The 20,982-nt window shown below is 43.0% G+C and overlaps 1 protein-coding gene across 1 annotated transcript in view; it reads left to right on the top strand.

Annotated features, from left to right (window-relative positions):
* Positions 1-20,939, top strand: part of LOC135547521 (T-cell immunomodulatory protein-like) — a 131,711-nt gene extending 110,772 nt beyond the window's left edge. The window contains exons 15-18 of the mRNA XM_064976600.1: positions 9,176-9,300; positions 12,032-12,114; positions 13,928-14,045; positions 19,183-20,939. Of these exons, the coding sequence (XP_064832672.1) occupies positions 9,176-9,300; positions 12,032-12,114; positions 13,928-14,045; positions 19,183-19,242 (386 nt within the window). The 3' untranslated portion in view covers positions 19,243-20,939. The remainder of the gene's footprint in view (positions 1-9,175; positions 9,301-12,031; positions 12,115-13,927; positions 14,046-19,182) is intronic.
* Positions 20,940-20,982: the final 43 nt, after the last annotated feature.

Below are 20,982 nucleotides of genomic sequence, written 5' to 3'. Positions count from 1 at the left end.
AAATCAGTAGGCCATATAGTCGCCTGTGGGTTTTAAAGGTACATCTACATGTTGTAGGTGTGGGGTAAAGCTAGTGGTGTCAGGCTTAATAAGCAGACGAGATTGATTACCCTGGACTGTTGATGGCAGGACGGGCTGTGTGTGTTGTGTTCACTGCCTGGGGGAGGACTAGTCCCTCTGGGAGAATACTGGATGACATGAAGCAGAGGAATCGCAGTCATTTGAAAAATGACGGATGGTGAGTGAATAGTACCACTGGTACAAAACAGGAGTGTCGTTGCGCTCTCTCGATCCACCTATATCTGTGTTCCATCCCTCTCTTTTTCTCTCCCGACGGTGCCGGGGCTTTTGGCTGGCTCATTGGAAGGGAGGAGCGGAGGGAGGAGAGGAGACGGAGGGATGAGGAAAAAACAGATCGACGTCGGTAGGGAACTTCGGCAGGCTCTGTTTCAATTAGGCAAATGAGGATGGTGGATTTAGGACAACGGAGAATAACACCCCCACACACCGACGCCTACACACACGATCGCTGTACTATGCTGTCGTCAATGTGAGACACACAGATTTGATGCTCTCTGTATCACACTCAGGAGTGATCAAGTCAGGCGAACAAGTCACTCTTTTTTTATACAGATGCCCAGGTAACCAAACATACTGCACACATGCATGCACACAGTACACATACTCTCTCTCACACACACACACACACAGCACTTGTTGGACTGGACCTGTGTCTTGTCAGGTTGAAGTCAGTGGAAGGTGTGGGAGTTAGCAGAGCTAACCAACTGGAGAGAGAGGGAGGATTATTATTGATCAGAGCTTTGTTCTGCCCATGATTCTCTCCTGTGGGTTTCTGCACTCAGGCCAGTAAATTGGTCTCAAATTCAATGCAGGATTACCCCTCCGCCTGTTCAACCCCTCCTGTTTATCTCTCTCTACAAACCACCCAGCACGCTCCCTCTTTCCTTTCACTCACTCTGTATCGTTCTCTCACATATAATATATCTTTCTCTCCATCTCATTCTGTCATTCTTCTTCTCCCTGCAGTGTGTTAATATTGTCTCTCTGTCTCTTCTCTCTGTAGTGTGTTAATATTGTCTCTACGTCTCCTCTTCTCTCTGTAGTGTGTTAATATTGTCTCTACGTCTCCTCTTCTCTCTGTAGTGTGTTAATATTGTCTCTCTGTCTCCTCTTCTCTCTGTAGTGTGTTAATATTGTCTCTACGTCTCCTCTTCTCTCTGTAGAGTGTTAATATTGTCTCTCTGTCTCTTCTCTCTGTAGAGTGTTAATATTGTCTCTACGTCTCCTCTTCTCTCTGTAGAGTGTTAATATTGTCTCTATGTCTCCTCTTCTCCCTGCAGTGTGTTAATATTGTCTCTATGTCTCCTCTTCTCTCTGTAGAGTGTTAATATTGTCTCTACGTCTCCTCTTCTCTCTGTAGTGTGTTAACATTGTCTCTACGTCTCGTCTTCTCCCTGCAGTGTGTTAATATTGTCTCTACGTCTCCTCTTCTCTCTGTAGTGTGTTAATATTGTCTCTACGTCTCGTCTTCTCTCTGTAGTGTGTTAATATTGTCTCTCTGACTCCTCTTCTCCCTGTAGTGTGTTAATATTGTCTCTACGTCTCCTTCTTCCTGTAGTGTGTTAATATTGTCTCTACGTCTCCTCTTCTCTCTGTAGTGTGTTAATATGGTCTCTATGTCTCCTCTTCTCTCTGTAGTGTGTTAATATTGTCTCTATGTCTCCTCTTCTCTCTGCAGTGTGTTAATACTGTCTCTATGTCTCCTCTTCTCTCTGCAGTGTGTTAATATTGTCTCTATGTCTTCTCTTCTCTCTGCAGTGTGTTAATATTGTCTCTATGTCTCCTCTTCTCTCTGTAGTGTGTTAATATTTTCCCTACGTCTCCTCTTCTCTCTGCAGTGTGTTAATATTTTCTCTACGTCTCCTCTTCTCCCTGTAGAGTGTGTTGTGTTCCATCAGTGGTAATGGTCTCAGTCCAAATATCTGCCATGCTCCCCTAATATATTATATCTGAATGCCTCTCAGTGGCTGCTCTGTCGCCACAGTAACCTGTAGTAGAGCACACATCTCAACTGGGAGAGAGAGAGAGGGAGAAAAAAGCGTGTTGAAGTCACCTTCTATTCTGGCTACCTCTTCTCTCAACACCAGTCTTGCTCTGTCAAACCCAGATCTCAGTGTCGCTTCATTCACCATCCTGTCATTGTGTTTCTGCTGATCAGACACGGCGTGCTGGTGATCTCAACGTACACTGTGTCACCCATGGCGCCGTTGGCTTTAATTCGGTATTTTCCTCCTGCGAAAGCGCCAGTGAAAAGAGAGAGGAGTGGACAGGTGCCTCCACTTATCTTCTCCACTACAGACACACACTTCTCCCCACAAATCAACGTCCTGAATCTGCCGTCTGCGTTGTGGGGGCGCTGAGGGCCCAGTGTGTACCACTTCATTTCTCAAACAGCTTTTATCCCCCAGGCCCTGCCACCGCAACGTCCACAAACCACCACTATGTGTCCTTTCCATCCCTCCCATTTCTGTGGAAGTGTCCAATCAGGGGAGAGAGTGGTTTCTATAGCGACGAATGTTGAGAATCTCTCCACAAACAGGTTGCCGAAGATGATCTAGGGCCTTGGGAAGATGTGTGAGAGGGTGAGGCTTTGTGTGTCTCACTGTGTGAAACCTAATCAAGATTTGATGTAGCGAGTGTGAGTTCTTTATACGCTGGTGCTAAAAGATTTCTACTGGTCACGATGGTCACTGTTTGAGATGATGTTTCATAAGATCATTTTTTGCGTAATTATGGGTCACTTTTAGAGGTCAAACGATTATGATTTTTCAACGCCGATACTGATTATTGGAGGACCAAAAAAAGTTGATACCGATTAATCGGACGATTTTGCTTTTGTGTGTGTGTGTGTGTGTGTGTGTGTGTGTGTGTGTGTGTATGTATGTGTGTGTGTGTGTGTGTGTACATATACAGTGGGGTAAAAAAAGTACCAATTCAGCCACCAATTTTCAATTCAGCCACCAAGTTCTCCCACTTAAAAAGATGAGAGAGGCCTGTAATTTTCATCAAAGGTAAACTTCAACTATGACAGACAAAATGAATAGAAAAAAATCCAGAAAATCACATTGTAGGATTTTTAATGAATTTATTTGCAAATTATGGTGGAAAATAAGTATTTGGTCAATAACGAAAGTTTATCTCAATACTTTGTTTTATACCCTTTGGTGGCAATGACAGAGGTCAAACGTTTTCTGTAAGTCTTCAAAGGGTTTTCACACACTGTTGCTGGTATTTTGGCCCATTCCTCCATGCAGATCTCCTCTAGAGCAGTGATGTTTTGGCTACACGGACTTTCAACTCCCTCCAAAGATTTTGCATATAATCGATGCGGTGCCTGTTAATTTCTCATCGAATCACAGCCTACTTTGCCAAATGGGTGATGATTTAACAAGAGCATTCGCGAAAAAGCACTGTCGTTGCACCAACGTGTACCTAACCATTAACATCAATGCCTTTATTAAAATCAATACACAAGTATATATTTTTAAACCTGCATATTTAGCTAAATATTAAAATCAATACACTAGTATATATTTTTAAACCTGCATATTTAGCTAAATACGCAGGTTTAAAAATATATACTTGTGTATTGTTTTTAATAAAGGCATTGATGTTAATGGTTAGTTACACGTTGGTGCAACGACAGTGCTTTATCGCGAATGCTCTTGTTAAATCATCACCCGTTTGGCAAAGTAGGCTGTGATTCGATGAGAAATTAACAGGCACCGCACCGATTATATGCAACGCAGGATAAGCTAGATAACTACACATGGTTGATGATATTACTAGTTTAACTAGTGATTATGTTAAGATTGATTGTTTTTTTATAAGATAAGTTTAATGCTAGCTAGCGACTTACCTTGGCTCCTTGCTGTACTCGCATAACGGGTAGTCAGCCTGCCACTCTGTCTCCTCGTGGAGTGCAATGTAATCGGCCATAATTGGTGTCCAAAAATGCAGATTACCGATTGTCATGAAAACTTGAAATCGGACCTAATTAATTGGCCATTCCGATTAACCGGTCGACCTCTAGTCACCTTTGCTACAATTCTCATGCTGATCTCCATTAGAGTTTGCCTGATGGTGTCTGTTGCAATATAATGATGTTGACGTCCCATTGTTTACCACTATCCATGTGTTCTATTTGTGTTGTATCATTCCTCTGTGACCAGTGAAGGTCAAAAACCTGCAGCGTGTTTTTGTGTGATATGCGCATGTGTTTTTGCGTGTGCGTGTAGGACGGTTGCCCGTGGAGGCCCGCGTAGAGAGCTCGTCTCTTCTACCGCTGGTGTCTCTGAGGGAGTGGAGGGACTAAAGTGGCTTGAATACGACTATGCTGGAGTCACACTCTGTGACATAATTCAGGAGCTGAGGCATCTCTTCATCCCTCTACACACTGAGTGAGAGTGCTCTAAATCATGCACTGTACGTTAACAGGTGTGCCTCAGAGCCATACCTCCACCACTGTTGCCCAGCCCTGCATCAGCGGAGGGGGGGGGGCAACAGTGTGTTTCAACTCTCAGCCTCGCACACCTGTCTCTTCTCTCCTCTACCATTGGGCTTCAGTGCCTCTCTTCTGTCTCGGAGACTCGGTGAGGAACATTGCAAGTTGCCATTGTTCGTGTGTATGTGTATTTTTGAGGGTTAGGTAGATATCCTCTCATAGGAGTGCTCCCTGACTCATCAGAGCAGCATTGGAAGTAAGTGGCTGGGCAGGAGACTGCAGAGTAGCTTTTCCGTCCCTTATGTTGTGAAGCTGGCAAAGGTTCTCACCTCTTCCTCTCCACTAGATATCCACTCTCCATCTCTCTCTGTAACACAGGAGAGCAAGCACTGCAGCCTGTATGTTCTGAGTCAGGCTTTTGATGCTGGGGGGGTCTATTTGGCTCACAATCTGTGTGTGTTGTGTGTGCGCACATTGTACTCGCCCATGTTTCTGAATGAACTTTTGGAGCTGAGGAGTCCTGACTCGTTGGGTGTGATGATGTGTTCTGCTCTGTTTCCCACACAGATAAAACCTGTAGGCTCTAGAGTGTTTGGGTGTTTTTATTTGTATTCATTTCACCTTTATTTAACCAGGTAGGCTAGTTGAGAACAAGTTCCCATTTGCAACTGCGACCTGGCCAAGATGAAGCAAAGCAGTGTGACACAGACAACAACACAGAGTACTTTTCAACATGCTTGAGACTCCTCACACCCAGATTGGAGAGAGCCTGAGAAGTGAATTTGATAAGCTGTGGAAGCGCAAGGTTCCTTGAGTAAGCCTGCTCTTTGGGAGCTGTTTGGCTGGCTGACCTCTCTGAATCTGTTTTGCGCCCTGGGGGGGCTGACTGTCAGTCATGTGCTGCAGGCTGGAGCGCTCCGCCAAGGTCTGTCTGTGTGCTCCACGGCCGCGCTGCAGGGAGATAGGACTCCAGGCTGTAGCCCGCAGCAACTAGCCAGAACCCCAGCCACAAGCCTTCATCCAGCCAGCACAACCAGCACCCCCCTCCCATTTCAGTGCATGGCCTCTCTCCAACCAAGCTCCCCACCTGCAGAGTGGCAGTCCCTAAGCCAGCTTTCTCTCTGAGTGACACATCCTCCAGCCAGCGTCCCCAGCAGCACTGTGACATTTCCCCCCTACTGTCTCCATTCGCAACATGACACATCCTTTAGTTAACAACAGCCTGTCACTAGGGTAGCTGGTTAACCCCAAAATGTCTGTTGTCTACCATCCTCTCCTCCAGACCTAACACATACTTCCTAAGAGATTGTGGTGACATAAGCTGGGCGTGCACTAGACAATTTTGGCCCCGATTTTAGGGTTAGGGTACGTTTTTGAGATCGGTGATCATCAGCAATAGCCAATGAGAGCTCGCCAGAGAAGAAGCCAGTGAGATGATGACGTAGTATCACATCACCCAGAATGTGTACTCTCCTGCAGGAGCCATGACTACTACTAGCCTACTTGTCTTTAACCAAAGCCAAAGTGTCAAATCATCACAGCTCTGAAGTTAAAAAGCAATGTTACTCAATTCAAAATGTATTGGCTCGATATTTCAACACTGTATGGCAAGCGGGAATCTCTGAGTGAAAACATTTATGCGGCTGCTTTGAGCCACAGCTCGTTCTTGCCAAGTTAACAATCTAATCACATAAAGTGAAGAATCGTGTGCTGTGTGCCCCTGTCTGTGACACATTGTTTATTATGCTCACCACTACGCTGGCAAGACGACAACAAAAACGTCAGGAAAAGCGGTTGTTTAACGTGAGGATTTTGAAAGTCGTGTGGTGTTCGCCCAGCATTAGTCTGAGCTTGAATGGAGAAACGAGAGCGAGAGATGTGCATGTGTGTTTCTTAGTTTCAAAATGATTACCTTGACTAAACAGAGATGACCTTCCTGAGCTTGCTCTGGAATTCAGTTAGATGGAGAAGCTGCAGTGAGTGTGTTTGAGACGAAGCTGATACAACAGTTCACATGGGGACAAGTGAGAGCTCACACGCTTTCTGCTGACTATTGTGTGCATGTGTGTGTCTGAACCTTTGGTCCTATGCCTGACAGTATAGAGAAAGACCCTTGGGTTCGGGTCATGGTAGCCCAGTGAGAACAGGGTCTCCCAAACTCAGTCCTGCCCCCACCCCCGGAGAGAGAGAGACGGGTTAATGACGCTGTTAACTCAGAGGGTCGTTGTCCACTGATCTACACTGATTGACGTGTATTTAACAGGTGACGTCAATGAGGGATCATAGCATTCACCTGGTCAGTCTGTGTCATGGAAAGAGCAGGTGTTTTTACCCTTGGTGTATGCGTCAGAGTCAATACCTTGCTATTGTATCACAAAACTAATGAGAAGGATCGATGTCACATACACACACACCAAGATCTCAGCGTGACATCCATATTGGCAGTTAGCCTACTGGTTTAAGTAGCACTGCGAAGTGGACTTCCAATCAGTGTCACTAGAATGGACAAGCCACTTTATTAACATAAATGTATACAGTACCATATATATACCTGTAATGACAGATTCTGACTTTCTCAGCTTCCTTTGTCCCCCCGCAAAAAAATGTTTTAATGATAGCCCTTATTTTAAAAAGGTGAGCGTGATTGAAGCAATTACATTGGCTTTTACAGCAAACTGCTCTGAAGCTGCTCAGTATAACCTGCTCCGTCGTCGCAGGAACAGGGCTCCAAGCAGGGTCATGCTTTCATTTCAGAGGAGATGGTCTAGTTGGTCCTCATTTCGAACTGTTACATTGGAGATTCGTGTAAGGCAATATATAGATTCTCTCAAGATGGAGTTATACTTGCGCTTTACTCGTAGACAGGCAATCAACCCCAAGCTTTTAGGCTCTATACTTAGAGTACCGGTCAAAAGTTTGGATACACCTACACATTCAAGGGTTTTTATTTATTTAGTTTTACTATTTTCTACATTGTAGAATAATAGTGAAGACATCAAAACTATGAAATAACACATATGGAATCAAGTAGTAACCAAAAAATGTGTTAAACAAATCAAAATATATTTTGGATTTTAGATTCTTCAAAGTAGCCACCCTTTGCATTAATGACAGCTTTGCACGCTCTTGGCTTTCTCTCAGCCAGCTTCACAAGGAATGCATTTCCAACAGTCTTGAAGGAGTTCCCACAAATGCTGAGCACTTGTTGGCTGCTTCCCCTTCACTATGCGGACCAACTCATCCCAAACCATCTTAATTGCATTGAGGTCGGGTGATTGATACAGCACTCCATCACTCCTTACACAGCCTGTATGTGTGTTTTGGGTCATTGTCCTGTTGAAAATCAAATGATAATCCAACTAAGCACAAACCAGATGGGATGGCGTATCGCTGCAGATTGCTGTGGTAGCCATGCTGGTTTAGTCTCACAAAGACACAACGGTTGGAACCAAAAAATCTCAAATTTGGACTCATGAGACCAAAGGACAGATTTTCACTGGTCTAATGTCCATTGCTCGTGTTTCTTAGCCTAAGCAATTATCTTCTTCTTGTTGTGGGCCTGATTCACGCAGACTCCTCTGAACAGTTGATGTTGAGATGTGTCTGTTCCGTGAACTCAGTGAAGCATTTATTTGAGCCACAATTTGAGGCTGGTAACTCTAATGAACTTATCCTCTGCAGCAGAGGTAACTTTGGGTCTTCCTTTCCTGTGACGGTCCTCATGAGAGCCAGTTTCATCATAGCGCTTGATGGGTTTTGCGACTGCACTTGAAGAAACTTTCAAAGTTCTTGAAGTTTTCCGTACTGACCTTCATGTCTTAAAGTAATGTAGTTTGCCTTTGATTATTTGAGCTGGTCTTGCCATAATATGGACTTGTTCTTTTACCAAATAGGGATATCTTCTGTATACCCACCCCTACCTTGTCACAACACAACTGGCTCACAACTGGCATTAATTTGTGGAATTTATTTCCTTCTTAACTTGGAACAAGGCACACCTGTTAATTGAAATGCATTCCAGGTGACTACCTCATGAAGCTGGTTGAGATAATGCCATGAGTGTGCAAAGCTGTCATCAAGGCAAAGGCAAACATTGAAGAATACATTTTGATTTGTTTTTTTTTTGTGTGTTATTTCTTAGTTTTAATGTCTTCACGATTATTCTACAATGTAGAAAATAGTCAAATAAAGAAAAACCCTTGAATGAGTAGGTGTGTCCAAACTTTTGACTGGTACTGTATATGTGTAGATAATAGCCAGGCAGAACACTCTGTTTTCTTTTATGTGGACTGAATATCCTACTATAATCAGTCATTGAAGCTTTTCCTTGCTACACATTGTAAATGTAAAAACATGCTTCCATCTGAGTGTAGGTCCAGACCAGCCATGCAGTCCATCCACATTTATCCTGATTTGTTGCCGGGGTGCTCTCACTGATTACCATAAAGTGGGTGATTTACGTCGGCTGCGCTTGGCAGGGCCTGAGCGTGAGCCAGTGGCGAGGACACAGTGTTGTAGGGGGTGGTAGATGCCTCTGGACTGGGCGATGGTAGGAATAGGGATGGTCTGATTTGTGTCTTTTATGAGGCTTGTTTATGGGTCTGAATGGTTCTCATGGCTCCTTTTTTGTTTTTTTTCCCCTCCATGCAGCCGGCCAGCTGAGCCAGTCGGCCCACCTCTCCCTGCAGTTGCCTTACACCGTTCTGGGCCTGGGGCGCAGCGCCAACTTCCTGGACCACCTGTACGTGGGTATCCCCCGGCCCCTCGGGGACAAGGTACAGTATGGTGCGCTGCAGCACAGGGGGAGGGGAGCTGGAGAGGAGGGACATGCCAGACAAAGCACAGACAGGACAGGATGCAGAAGGTCTAATTACTACGGCATAAAACTGATACTGTTTGTAGTCACTGTAACCATGTGGAGAACACGCCCAGCGCCACTGATACTGACAATAACTCTACTGCAGATTGATGTAAGTGTTGTAAATGTTTCTTCCTGTTGCAATATGATAAGTAGATGATCTATTATGCAGTAAATAATTCATTATCTTCTTCGTTTCACCCACTTTTGTGCTACCTCAAACATTGGCATGTGGTTTGGGTTCGTGGGGAGCCGACAGCCTTCTGTCTCTCGTATCGCGTGCCGTTTGAAATGCTGTTTGTTGGTTCCTCGATAGATCCCCCTGCGCGGCTCCGTTGAATTTGAGACGCTGGCTCCCGTTCCTCACCTGTCAAAGAATAGAACAGAGGTCTTCATCATAGCGGATTTGCATTGCAAATTTCTGCCCATACCTCACTACCTTGGGAGCGAAGCTCGTACAGAGTAAAGCATCTGAAGTAACGCGACGTGCTTTTTTTTCTCGCTCGCACCCTTTGAGTTATGCAAGAAAAATGTTCCACTAAGGTTCACATTTCCCCACACACCAGTTAATAAAATCTTTATAATGTTTTGTATTATGCTAGCCACTTTTTACATTCAGAGGGTATATGAAAACGGTGTCTTCAGTGCTACATACACGGAGTATAAAAAACATTAAGGACACCTGCTCTTTCCATGACATAGACTGACCAGGTGAACCCAGGTGAAATCTATGATCCTTTATTGATGTCACTTGTTAAATCCATTTCAATCAGTGTAGATGAATGGGAGGAGACGGGTTAAATAAGGATTTTTAAGCCTTGATAAACTTGAGACGTGGATCGTGTATGTGTACCATTCAGAGGGTGAAAGGGCAAGACAAAAAATGTAAATGCCTTTTGAACGGGGTATGGTAGTAGGTGCCAGGTGCACCAGGTTTGTCTCAAGAACTGCAACGCTGCTGGGTTTTTCATGCTCAACCGTTTCCTGTGTGTATCAAGAATTGTCCACCACCCAAAGGACATCCAGCCAACTTGACACAACTGTGGGGAGCATTGGAGTCAACATGCATCCCTGTGGAAAGCTGTGGAATGCTGTGGAATGGGGGGAGTTTGCACAACACAATATTAGGAACGTGTTAGGAAAGTGTTCCTAAAATGTTTTCACTCAGTGTACACATTTAATGAACAGCTGTGTCTATCTAGCGGTCTCTGTGAGTTTGGGGAGGATAGTTCCTATCTGTCTCTCTCAGGTCTATCTCCAACCCTCCCTCACAGGGGAAAACATTCAGGAGGCCTGTGAGGGTTTGGGAGAGATAAAGAGAGGAAGGAGAGAAGGAGAGAGGAAAGAGAGGGGGAGAGGAGGGAGAGACAGAGAGAGGAAGGGAGTGTGTTCTACTTCTACTCTCCTCCTGCACACTCGTCTCAATCCCATGAGGTTCCTTTCCTCTGCTCACAAGGTTTTTCAAGATTCCCGCTCTGCTATCGCCTCCCCAAAACCCCCACTTCACTCCCAACTTCAGACCCAGCGCTCTCCTTTGAAACACTCTCTGAAAACCCAGAAACGCTTTCCTCCTCTTAAACACAGACGTCTTCTCTTAGCCAAAGCGCCAGAAGCGCAGCCTGTCACTGTCTCTCACTGCCGTTCTGCATAAACCACAATGCATTGAGGAGGAAAATGTCAGCGTTAGCTTAGTAGGTTAAGCACTGCAACTTCTAATGAACTAGCACACTGTTCACAATGCACTGACACGATAAGGTGACTCATTCAGTTCATCATTATTCTCCTTAACCTATTTTACCTCAAACACTAGCAATTAGTGAATCAAAATCCCTGAATCTGCAGCTCTGATTCGCTTTGAGTCTTTGCCTTACATAGTATTTGTATCTCTGAGCTATGTAGGTATGTCATTCACTTTAATTGACATTTCTCAGTGTCAGGAAGGAGTCATATGCATGGCTTCCAAACGCACACAACCCTCGGCATTGTAACAATACTCCAGCTAATGGGACTGTAGGAAGTAGGCTGACGCAGCAGGGGGATACTTCAGCAGACATCAGTTATTTAATTGACTAGACTGTCTGTCTTAAATGCATGCCTTTAAATAGCTCGGGTAAAGGTAGCTGAAAACCCGGGGCTCTCATTAGGGTGGCTCTGAGTCAACGAGGATGCAAAGTACGCCGTCACACACTGCATGTGCGTCGGCATGCATCTGCGCGTGTGAGCGAGCAAGTGTGTTTCCCTTATCCCTTAATGTTGCCAAATGATAGATGTGTTGTCGGAAATGAGTCTCTCTTCTCTGGAGGACACTGTGAGAAAGGTGAATTTAATGTTTGCTGGTGATTTGCCATACAGTAACAACTTGAAGAGGGGTATTTACCTTTGTAATTAATACAGAAACGGGCTTTGAAAAGCTTTTGAGCTTGAACTTCTAATAATAAAGTTCCTTAAACTCGGAACTAGAGCGCAAATTGTAGTGCAGTACTGTACAGGAAATGACTTGGGCCCTACATTGTATGTGCACTGAGAAGTGTGTGATATATTGCCTGCATTGTGTTACCTTTGAACTAGAGTTGTTCCATTATTGCCTTCCCCTTCATTCTGCCTCCCTGAGGCTCTAATAACATTGGTTCTCTGTTTCTGCCTTGCAGGATGTGAGGAAGCAGGAGTGGACAGCCATCATCCCCAACTCGCAGCTCATAGTCATTCCATACCCACACAACGAGCCCCGCAGGTACACACACACACACACACACACACACACACACACACACACATAAATCTGTACATGGACGCCCACAAACATGCTCAGGCCATGTTTCAATGTTTTTCTGTTTCATTCACATGTAGTCCTACCCCCTTGAGTGCCAGCAGATGGCAGAACCACCTTTTCCGTATGGCCAGCTAAAATATTCTTTCACCAACACATGGAACACACACACACTGACAAATGCTTGCACTTGCATATACAGTGCCTTCGGAAACGATTCAGACCCCTTGACTTAGTCTAAAATTGATTAAGAAAAAAATATTCCCTCAATCTACACACAATACCCCATAATGACACAGCGAAAACAGATTTTTAGAAATGTTTGCAAATTGTTTTAAATAAAAAACAGCAATGCCTTATTTCCATAAGTATTCAGACCCTTTCCTATGAGATTCAAAATTGAGCTCAGGTGCATCCTGTTTCCATTGATCATCCTTGAGATGTTTCTATAACTTGATTGGAGTCAACCTGCGTTAAAATCAATTGATTGGACATGATTTGGAAAGGCATACACCTTTCTAGATAATGTCCGACAGTTGACAGTGCATGTCAGAGCAAAAACCAAGGCATGACGTCGAAAGAATTGTCCGTAGAGCTCCGAGACAGGATTGTGTTGAGGCACAGATCTGGGGAAGGGTACCAAAACTTTCAGTTGCCCAGCCAGAGCCCAGACTTGAACCCGATCAAACATCTCTGGAGAGACCTGGAAATAGATGTGCAGCAACGCTCCCCATCTAACCTGACAGAGTTTGAGAAGATCTGCAGAGAAGAATTGGAGAAACTCCTGAAATACAGGCGTGCCAAGCTTGTATTGTCACAGCCAAGAAGACTCGAGGCTGTAATCGCTGCCAAAGGTGCTTCAACAAAGTACTGTGTAAAGGGTCTGAATACTTAGGTAAATGTTATATTTCAGTTTTTTATTTCTCAAACCTTTGCAAAAACCTGTTTTTGCTTTGTCATTATGGGGTATTGTGTGTCGATTAAAAAAAATATTTCATCCATTTTAAAATAAGGCTGTAAGATAACAAAGTGTGGAAAAAGTCAAGGGGTCTGAATACTTTCCGAATGCACTGTTTATACCTACTACACTGACTTATTACTCATAAAAACACACCCACATTATGTAGACGCATACATCATGTAGTGTTCATACATTACAGTGACTGCTCAGTGTATATCTGTGTAAAGGTGTCTTCAGTCTCATTATGCCTATGGGCATAGGTTCACGCAAGATATGGTGGCTCATTTTGTGTCCTGCATTGCCATTGGTGGTTTTTGTTTTCACCACTAATATGTAATGTGTTTATTAGTTCTAGAATGTCTTATATTTGAGCAGATGTATTGTTCTTCCGCCATTTATTGTAGTATAATATCGTATCTCCACAATCTGGGTCTGTTCTTGTTTTTAGTCAAACCATTCAAACGAACTCTCCGTTCTCTTCGATAGTCACAAAAATATGTGGATTGAAAGACAGGAAATGCGCTTGTCATTTTTTGTTTTTTGATCTTTTTTATTTAAATGGTTCGCCTCTGACAGTGATGTAGCGTTTCTCGATTCATTTTGACCTGATATGTCATAAAGTCATATTTTGTGATTACAGAAACCTTGTCAAATAACATCTCTGATCAAGCAAAATATGCTAAATGTCCTTAATATAGCACGTTGACTCTTACCTTCTGATAGGGTTGGGAAAAGACGAGACACCTTTTTGTAGGAGTTTTATGTTGTGTAGTAGTTGAAACGCTTTTCCTTTCTCCTACCTGGTCCCTCTTTTAGTTGGAGTGCGAAGTTGTATCTGACCCCCAGTAACATAGTCCTACTGACTGCCATCGCGCTGATCGGCGTGTGTGTTTTCATCCTGGTCATCATTGGCATCCTCCACTGGCAGGAGAAGGTAAGAACAGAATGACACACATACATCTTGCACCGTTTATCACCGTCATTACCATCATTACTGTTTTAATCGACAATAATGAGCACCATCAACCTCATCTCTTCTCCTTCATTTTTAGTTGTACGGTCTTGTCATTTTTCTTCTTCTCCCTTGCATTCCTCCTCACTATCCTCTCCTCCTCTTAATAGTCTGAGCCAAAGCCGGTTATGTTCTGGTCAGAGCAGTGTGTGTCCTCTCAATTCAATTCAAGGGCTTTATTGGCATGGGAAACATGTGTTAACATTGCCAAAGCAAGTAAGGTAGATAATATATAAAGTGAAATAAACAATAGAAATGAACAGTAGACATCACACATACAGAAGTTTCAAAACAATAAAGACATTACAAATGTCATATTAAATATATATATATATATATATATATATATATATATATATATATATATATATATATATATACAGTGTTTTAACAATGTACAAATGGTAAAGGACACAAATAAGCATAGATATGGGTTGTATTTACAATGGTGCGTGTTCTTCACTGGTTGCCCTTTTCTCGTGGCAACAGGTCACAAATCTTGCTGCTTTGATGGCACACTGTGGAATTTCACCCAGTAGATATGGGAGTTTTTCAAAATTGGATTTGTTTTCGAATTCTTTGTGGATCTGTGTAATCTGAGGGAAATATGTCTCTAATATGGTCATACATTGGGCAGGAGGTTAGGAAGTGCAGCTCTCTCATCCTCCCCACCATTGCCAGTCCATAGTATCTGGTGGGGGTCTTCTCTTCTCCTGGCCCTGTGGCGCTGCTGGGGAGCTCTGGTGCTGGTCCAGAGAGCAGGAGACCCGCTGTGGGCAAAGGGTTCACTCAGAGAGGAACAGATGGGTCAGAACCAGCAGATGGGCCCTGTCCTCTAACCTCCCACAGAGATCCAGCACGGCTGTTAGAGGGCCATAACCACTGAGGACGCTCGGCTGTAATTGCTTTGTTCTGCCCCTTCAGCATATCAAATCTTTTGTTCATTATCCCTGTAAATATGTCCTCCAGGGAGTGTGTGTGTGTGTGTGTGTGTTGGTTGGTTGTCTTGTTACATTCCTGTGGGTGTTTGTGAATTTTACATTGAGTGTTTAGGTAATCATGTATGGTTTGAATTTTGCAAACTTGTGAGAATTTGCATGTGTTTGCATGCAACTATTGCCGACATGACATGCGTGTGTGGTCTGTGTCCAGCCTGCCGTGCAAACACTCTGAGCGATTCATCCCCATCCCAGTGCAGCCGTGGCTGGTCTGTTTCTCCACCAAGCGAGGCCGGGCGATGTTGGCGTCTTCTCAAAGCCATCTGCTGTGGGTGCCTGATTATGCACGCAGGAAGCCATAATTGCTCTCTGCTTAGGGAACTGTTCCGGGAACACTAGCTTCATTGGAGTTGACACTGCATTAAAATAACATGTTTGACTCTATATCTGAGGAACTGAGCCCAGCAATTATATTTAATCAGAAAGAGAGGTAGAGACATGTCTCATTGTCCGTCATTGATTAGAGGTTGATTAAATGATAATGTTCGTGATGGCCAAGGTAATGGAAGCTCAGGTAATAGCTAGCTGTTAATTTGTTTAGGTGATTACTGGGCCAATGTACTCCACTTCAGTTCAGAGCCCCCTTCCCTTTCAGAGATACAGGTAACTGCCAAAATAAAGGAAACACAAACATAAAGTGTCTTAATAGGGTGTTGGGCCACAACGAGCCAGAACAGCTTCAATGCACCTTGGCATAGATTCTGGAACTCTTATTGGAGGGATGCGACACCATTTTTCCACGAGAAATTCCATGATTTGGTGTTTTGTTGATGGTGGTGTAAAACACGGTCTCAGTCGCCACTCCATAGTTGTCACCCACTTCCCTTGAAAAACAGTTTGCCCTACAGCCAATTCTGTCGAATCAAAAGAATTTGCAAAAAACAGGCCGATTTCGACAGAAATATGGCTGAGACGCAAAGAAAGTTCAAGGAGAGGGGCTACAAGAATGATCAGATTAATATTGCCATTGAGAAAATTCAAAACAAAACGAGACATGACCTTTTTCAAGGTAAGTCTCGCAAAAAGACGCATTCTTGCGTTCTAACTACCCGTTATTCAAAGTGCTCTGAACAAATTAAGGGAATTGTTCACAAACATTGGCACATCCTAAAATCCGATGATAGTCTTGGTAATGTGTTTTCGGACCTTCCCTTGGTCGTATTCTCGCGGGGCAGAAATCTCAGAGACCAATTGGTACACTCTGATTTACCACCCCAAGATATTCCTGAACAACGTCTATTTGCGCCCCTACTGGATGGAAATTACAAATGTAATGGCTGTGCTCAATGCAATGGCACTTATAAATGTAGATCCTTCAAACACCCACAAACAGGGAAATCGATCCCAATAAAAGGTGTTATTACGTGCTCCACTAAGGCAGTTATTTATCTTATAACTTGTCCTTGAGGTAAAAATTATGTAGGTAAAACAAAGCGCAAATTAAAAGTACGTATCTCAGAGCACCGTAGCACCATTAAAAACTTGACTTATCCAGTTGCGGCCCACTTCTTGGAGGCAGGCCACTCGATTTCGTCTCTGCGTTATATTGGCATCGAACATGTCACCCTCCCTAGGAGAGGGGGTGACCTTGATAATTTATTGTTAAAACGAGAGGCTGCCTGGATCTTTAATTTAAAGACCCTTGCGCCCTTCGGTCTCAACGTAGACTTTGATCTGAAGCCATTCTTGTGATTATTGTGACCTTGCCATTGTAAGTGTGTGTAAACTTGTATAGTCAAATTAATCTATGATCGTATGCTATCCATTTGTTTGTATGCTGTTCTTTGTATGACATTTTAATATTTGATTATTAACCAATGATATTAGGCCACTCCTGGCCATGATTACAGACACCTGTGTCCTTTGACACTATATAAACGAGTCATCCCGCAGTGTTTGTGATTATACCCTGATGAAGACAGCTTGGCTGTCAACATTGGTATTACATTTTTGCATCTGAGCTCCAAGAGTGTGCGGCTCTCTTTTATTTTTATTTTCATGCCACTCCATAGTCTCCCATAAGTGTTCAAATTGGGTTGAGATCTGGTGACTGAGACGGCCATGGCATATGGTTTACATTTTCTTCATGCTCATCAAACCATTCAGTGACTACTTGTGCCCTGTGGATGGGGGCATTGTCATCCTATGGGGGCATAGCCATGGTAGCCAAAATAATGGCCTGCCAAGCATTTTTATACTCTTTTTTTATTTATTATTATTATTTTTATACATTAACTCAGGAACCACACCTGTGTGGAAGCACCTGCTTTATTTAATCAAGTGTTTACGTTATTTTGGCAGTTACTTATATATCTGCTTCATGTTATTACTGTTGCAGCTGATGAGTCACATCTTTTGAATCTGCAGCCTGTTTTTGTGTCAGTCTGACGTCTCAGTTCTTGTGAGGTTGTGTGTTTGTTCATGTTGCACTGGGATAGCCGACATCTCTGGTGTTGTGGGTCTTTTTGAGCGAGGGTACTGCCTTTGTTTGCTTTTAATGGGGGGCGGGGGGGGGGGGGGGTTGTTGTTACCCATTGTCATCTTTTTGTCTAGTCCGGTGTGTCATCTGCATTGTGAGTGTCACTGCCTTGCAGTCATATCTGAGCCTGGCTGCTGTGCACTCCTGTTCTATCTGACTCACTCTGCCCAGCACAATAACACACCATAATTGAAGGAGCTCTCTTAGATAAGAGAGTCTAACCTTTCACGCAGGAGAAAATAGCATTTGGAAAAAGCTCCACATCTCCATAAGCTTTTCCATTTACATTGTGGTGTGGAGTTGACCAGGTCACGGTGCGATGGGTGATTGACTTTAGATATTTACACTGACCCCTGCTATTTGTTCCACAAATCTCAATGGTCAAATAGGAATCAGAGGCTGGTTTGAGACATAGTACCTCCTGCAACAGCCGAGACCGGCTCAGGATGTTTGTTAGAACACTGTTAAATATAAGAAAGCCAAACATTTTTTTTTTTATAAAAATGCCTTCTCTGTTTTAGCCTAGCTGTTATTCTGAGTGGTATTTTGGATTCTATTTATTTGTCAGGTAACTTTGGTTTCACGCCTGAGGAATCGATCGTTGTCTGTTTGGGCTATTTGAATTTTGCGTGGGTTTAAACAGAATACAGGGCTTTTCAGAGCGATGAAGGCTGCATTATGCCTCCACGTTGCATAATGCATACAATGTGACAAAGGTCTTATCCCATTTTGTCCTGCATTTTATGCTCGTTCAAGGCCCCACAGCCTTAGCACAGAGTATGGATAGGTTAGCGCATTCAGTAGACCATTCAAATAGGTCAAGTTATCGCGTTACTGAACCTCACGTTCAATCTGAACAAGATTGTATACTTGAGCACTCAATCACTAGGTTTCAGACCATTCAATAAATGACACATCGCACGTGGAATAACGACACAATTATATCCCCTGAACACTCAATTATTTCATGTTCATACACCACAATGAACTTGGCAATATTGACAGGATTACAAGCCAGTTCACTGAATGAGACCTAAGGAGATATTACAGTATGTCCATGTACTGTGTACACGCCATAAAAACAAGTGGAAGTAACTGAACACTTAGTCTTAAAGACTGTCTGCTCCCTTAAGTCCTGAACAACACAGATACGGCCGACAGACTCTCTGCTTTAGATGTTGGTGTACTCCATCAGGACTGTCTGTCGTATGGGGAGTAGTTCCAGAACAAATCTGTCAGCTTCGTCTCCACTGCATTTTGAAGGTTCCCTTTTTTTCATCATACGTGCCTTTTATGTGCTGCCTGTCGTCAAGGGAACGCTAAAAATAAACGTGAATTATCCTCATTCACCCACAGAGGGTACGTAATTGTACATTGAAGCGATACCACATTAACACTTGTAATACTGATTTCCTGCCTCAGATAGATTGTACCCCTGACCACTCAGTAGGTCTGCTAGTTTCATTATTATTCTATAATGGTTTCAGCCCCACCACGCTCTCACCATCGCTGACTGTTAGACTCTGCTTGTCTGCGTTTGTCTGACTCGTGACCCCTGACTATTGCCCTGTGTGTGTTTCAGAAAGCGGACGACCGGGAGAAGAGACAGGAAGCACACCGGTTCCATTTTGATGCCATGTGAAGGAGCACAGGAAGAGATGGACCATGGGAAACAGTCATGCCTGCTTTCTGTTTGATTTAAGGTTGCTGGCCGATGGAATTGTTTATTTATTTAATCCCCTCAAACTATTGAGGATGAGCCATTTAAGTGTTTAAATATCCATTAAAGATGATCAAATGTAAAAGAGACAGACAGGTTACTTCTCGCATACTTGCACAAATTTGGTTGGAACATATTCTTTTTTTAAATTCACATTCCCTCGTACATTTCAACGGCCAAAATGATGGCTGAACCCAAATCTAAACAGGACTACTGAGTGAAAGTACACTGAGTGAAATCCCAGTTGACTTTTTAGTCAATGTTTTGGCTTAGCTCCTTGTGTGGATGTCAAATCGGCACTAACAGTTTACGTCGTGAATTTGCAATGTTTAAATGTTCAATCCAAGTCATCCTGATCTGCAAAACACAGTACTGATTTATTTGTTTTGGGGGAAGCATTGCTATTGTAATGCTACTTGAATTATTATGCATGTCCAGTCATCCGTTGTCTTCCTGTATGCCTTCTGTATGTCAATTTGTAAAAGTTATTGTTTTCTATGGACTGCTATAGAGGAATCTTACACATGGAGTCCACTGACCCAAACAGGGTATTTCCACTGGATGCATCCATTGTGCTCTACTGTATATCATGCGCATAGTACATGGTCCATAATGAGGGTTAATGTATGTGTCAAGTTTATTATGCACTTTTCCCCTCCTTTTTCTCATTCCCCTCCAAATACCTGACAATGTCCTATCCTTGTTTGACAGCTCCCCCTTTCCACTGCCCTCACTCACAGTGGTATTGGAATGGCCTGTACTACTGACCCCTCTGGTTTGGTCATGTCCTTTTTAGTCTTTCTCACTCTCTTAATAATCTTGTTTGTCTCACATGATAAACATGGTGTGTCTTTGGACTGCCAAACATTGTGTTCATTAAAAACGTCAACTAAACTGTGGTGTTAAATTGAAGAATGGTCCACATAACACTTAAACTACTTTTACGTACAAGGGGAAATAGGTTTGTTATTTAACCAACAGAAAGTGCAATCATCAATATTATCATCAATGTCTAAGCCTCTAATATTAAAACAATAGTATTTCATTTCCAATTAACGTGGGGCACTGTTTTCAGGTGGTACTGGTCTAACATCCAAATATTTATTTTGCTATCATCTCATGCCTGTGGTTTGAACCTTTTTTAAACTAATGATTAATAGTGATGTCTAATAGATTTTATTTTTGTGTTTTGTTTGTGGATTCTGCGTGTAATCGGGAAATATGATCATTGCTTTTGAATGTTTATGAGATGATGGGTTGAAAATTAAAGTGTTTATCATGCTTAATTCATGGTGGTTCTCACTTGTTTTGAATTCATTTACATGTATTTCCGTCTCACTATCGCCTTCCCATTTCATAGACTGGCATGTCCATCCGAAAAAGTCAATTCTCCTCGTGAGCTGATGACTAAAGAAACGATTGGAAGTGACAACTTGGCATAGCCTACGGTTTCGAGTTATTTTTAGCTCATGCAGCATAATGTATTGCAATCTGGCACTTATGGTAAAATGATAGTCTAATAAAATGGTTGACATTTAAATAGCAGTTGATGTTTTACTGTCTGATGTCTCTTGGGAACAACTTACTGAATAAAGAGTGTCCTGATTAAATGCTGTCAACATTTCCGTTTTTTGTTGTTTTTTTGTAACTTGCCCGGTTCGT

The sequence above is a fragment of the Oncorhynchus masou genome, chromosome 1, assembly GCF_036934945.1.
Source record: "Oncorhynchus masou masou isolate Uvic2021 chromosome 1, UVic_Omas_1.1, whole genome shotgun sequence".
In the NCBI taxonomy this organism is placed as follows: domain Eukaryota; kingdom Metazoa; phylum Chordata; class Actinopteri; order Salmoniformes; family Salmonidae; genus Oncorhynchus; species Oncorhynchus masou.
The sequence above is the reverse complement of the archived record's forward strand: the minus strand, read 5'-3'. Positions and strand labels throughout refer to the sequence as shown.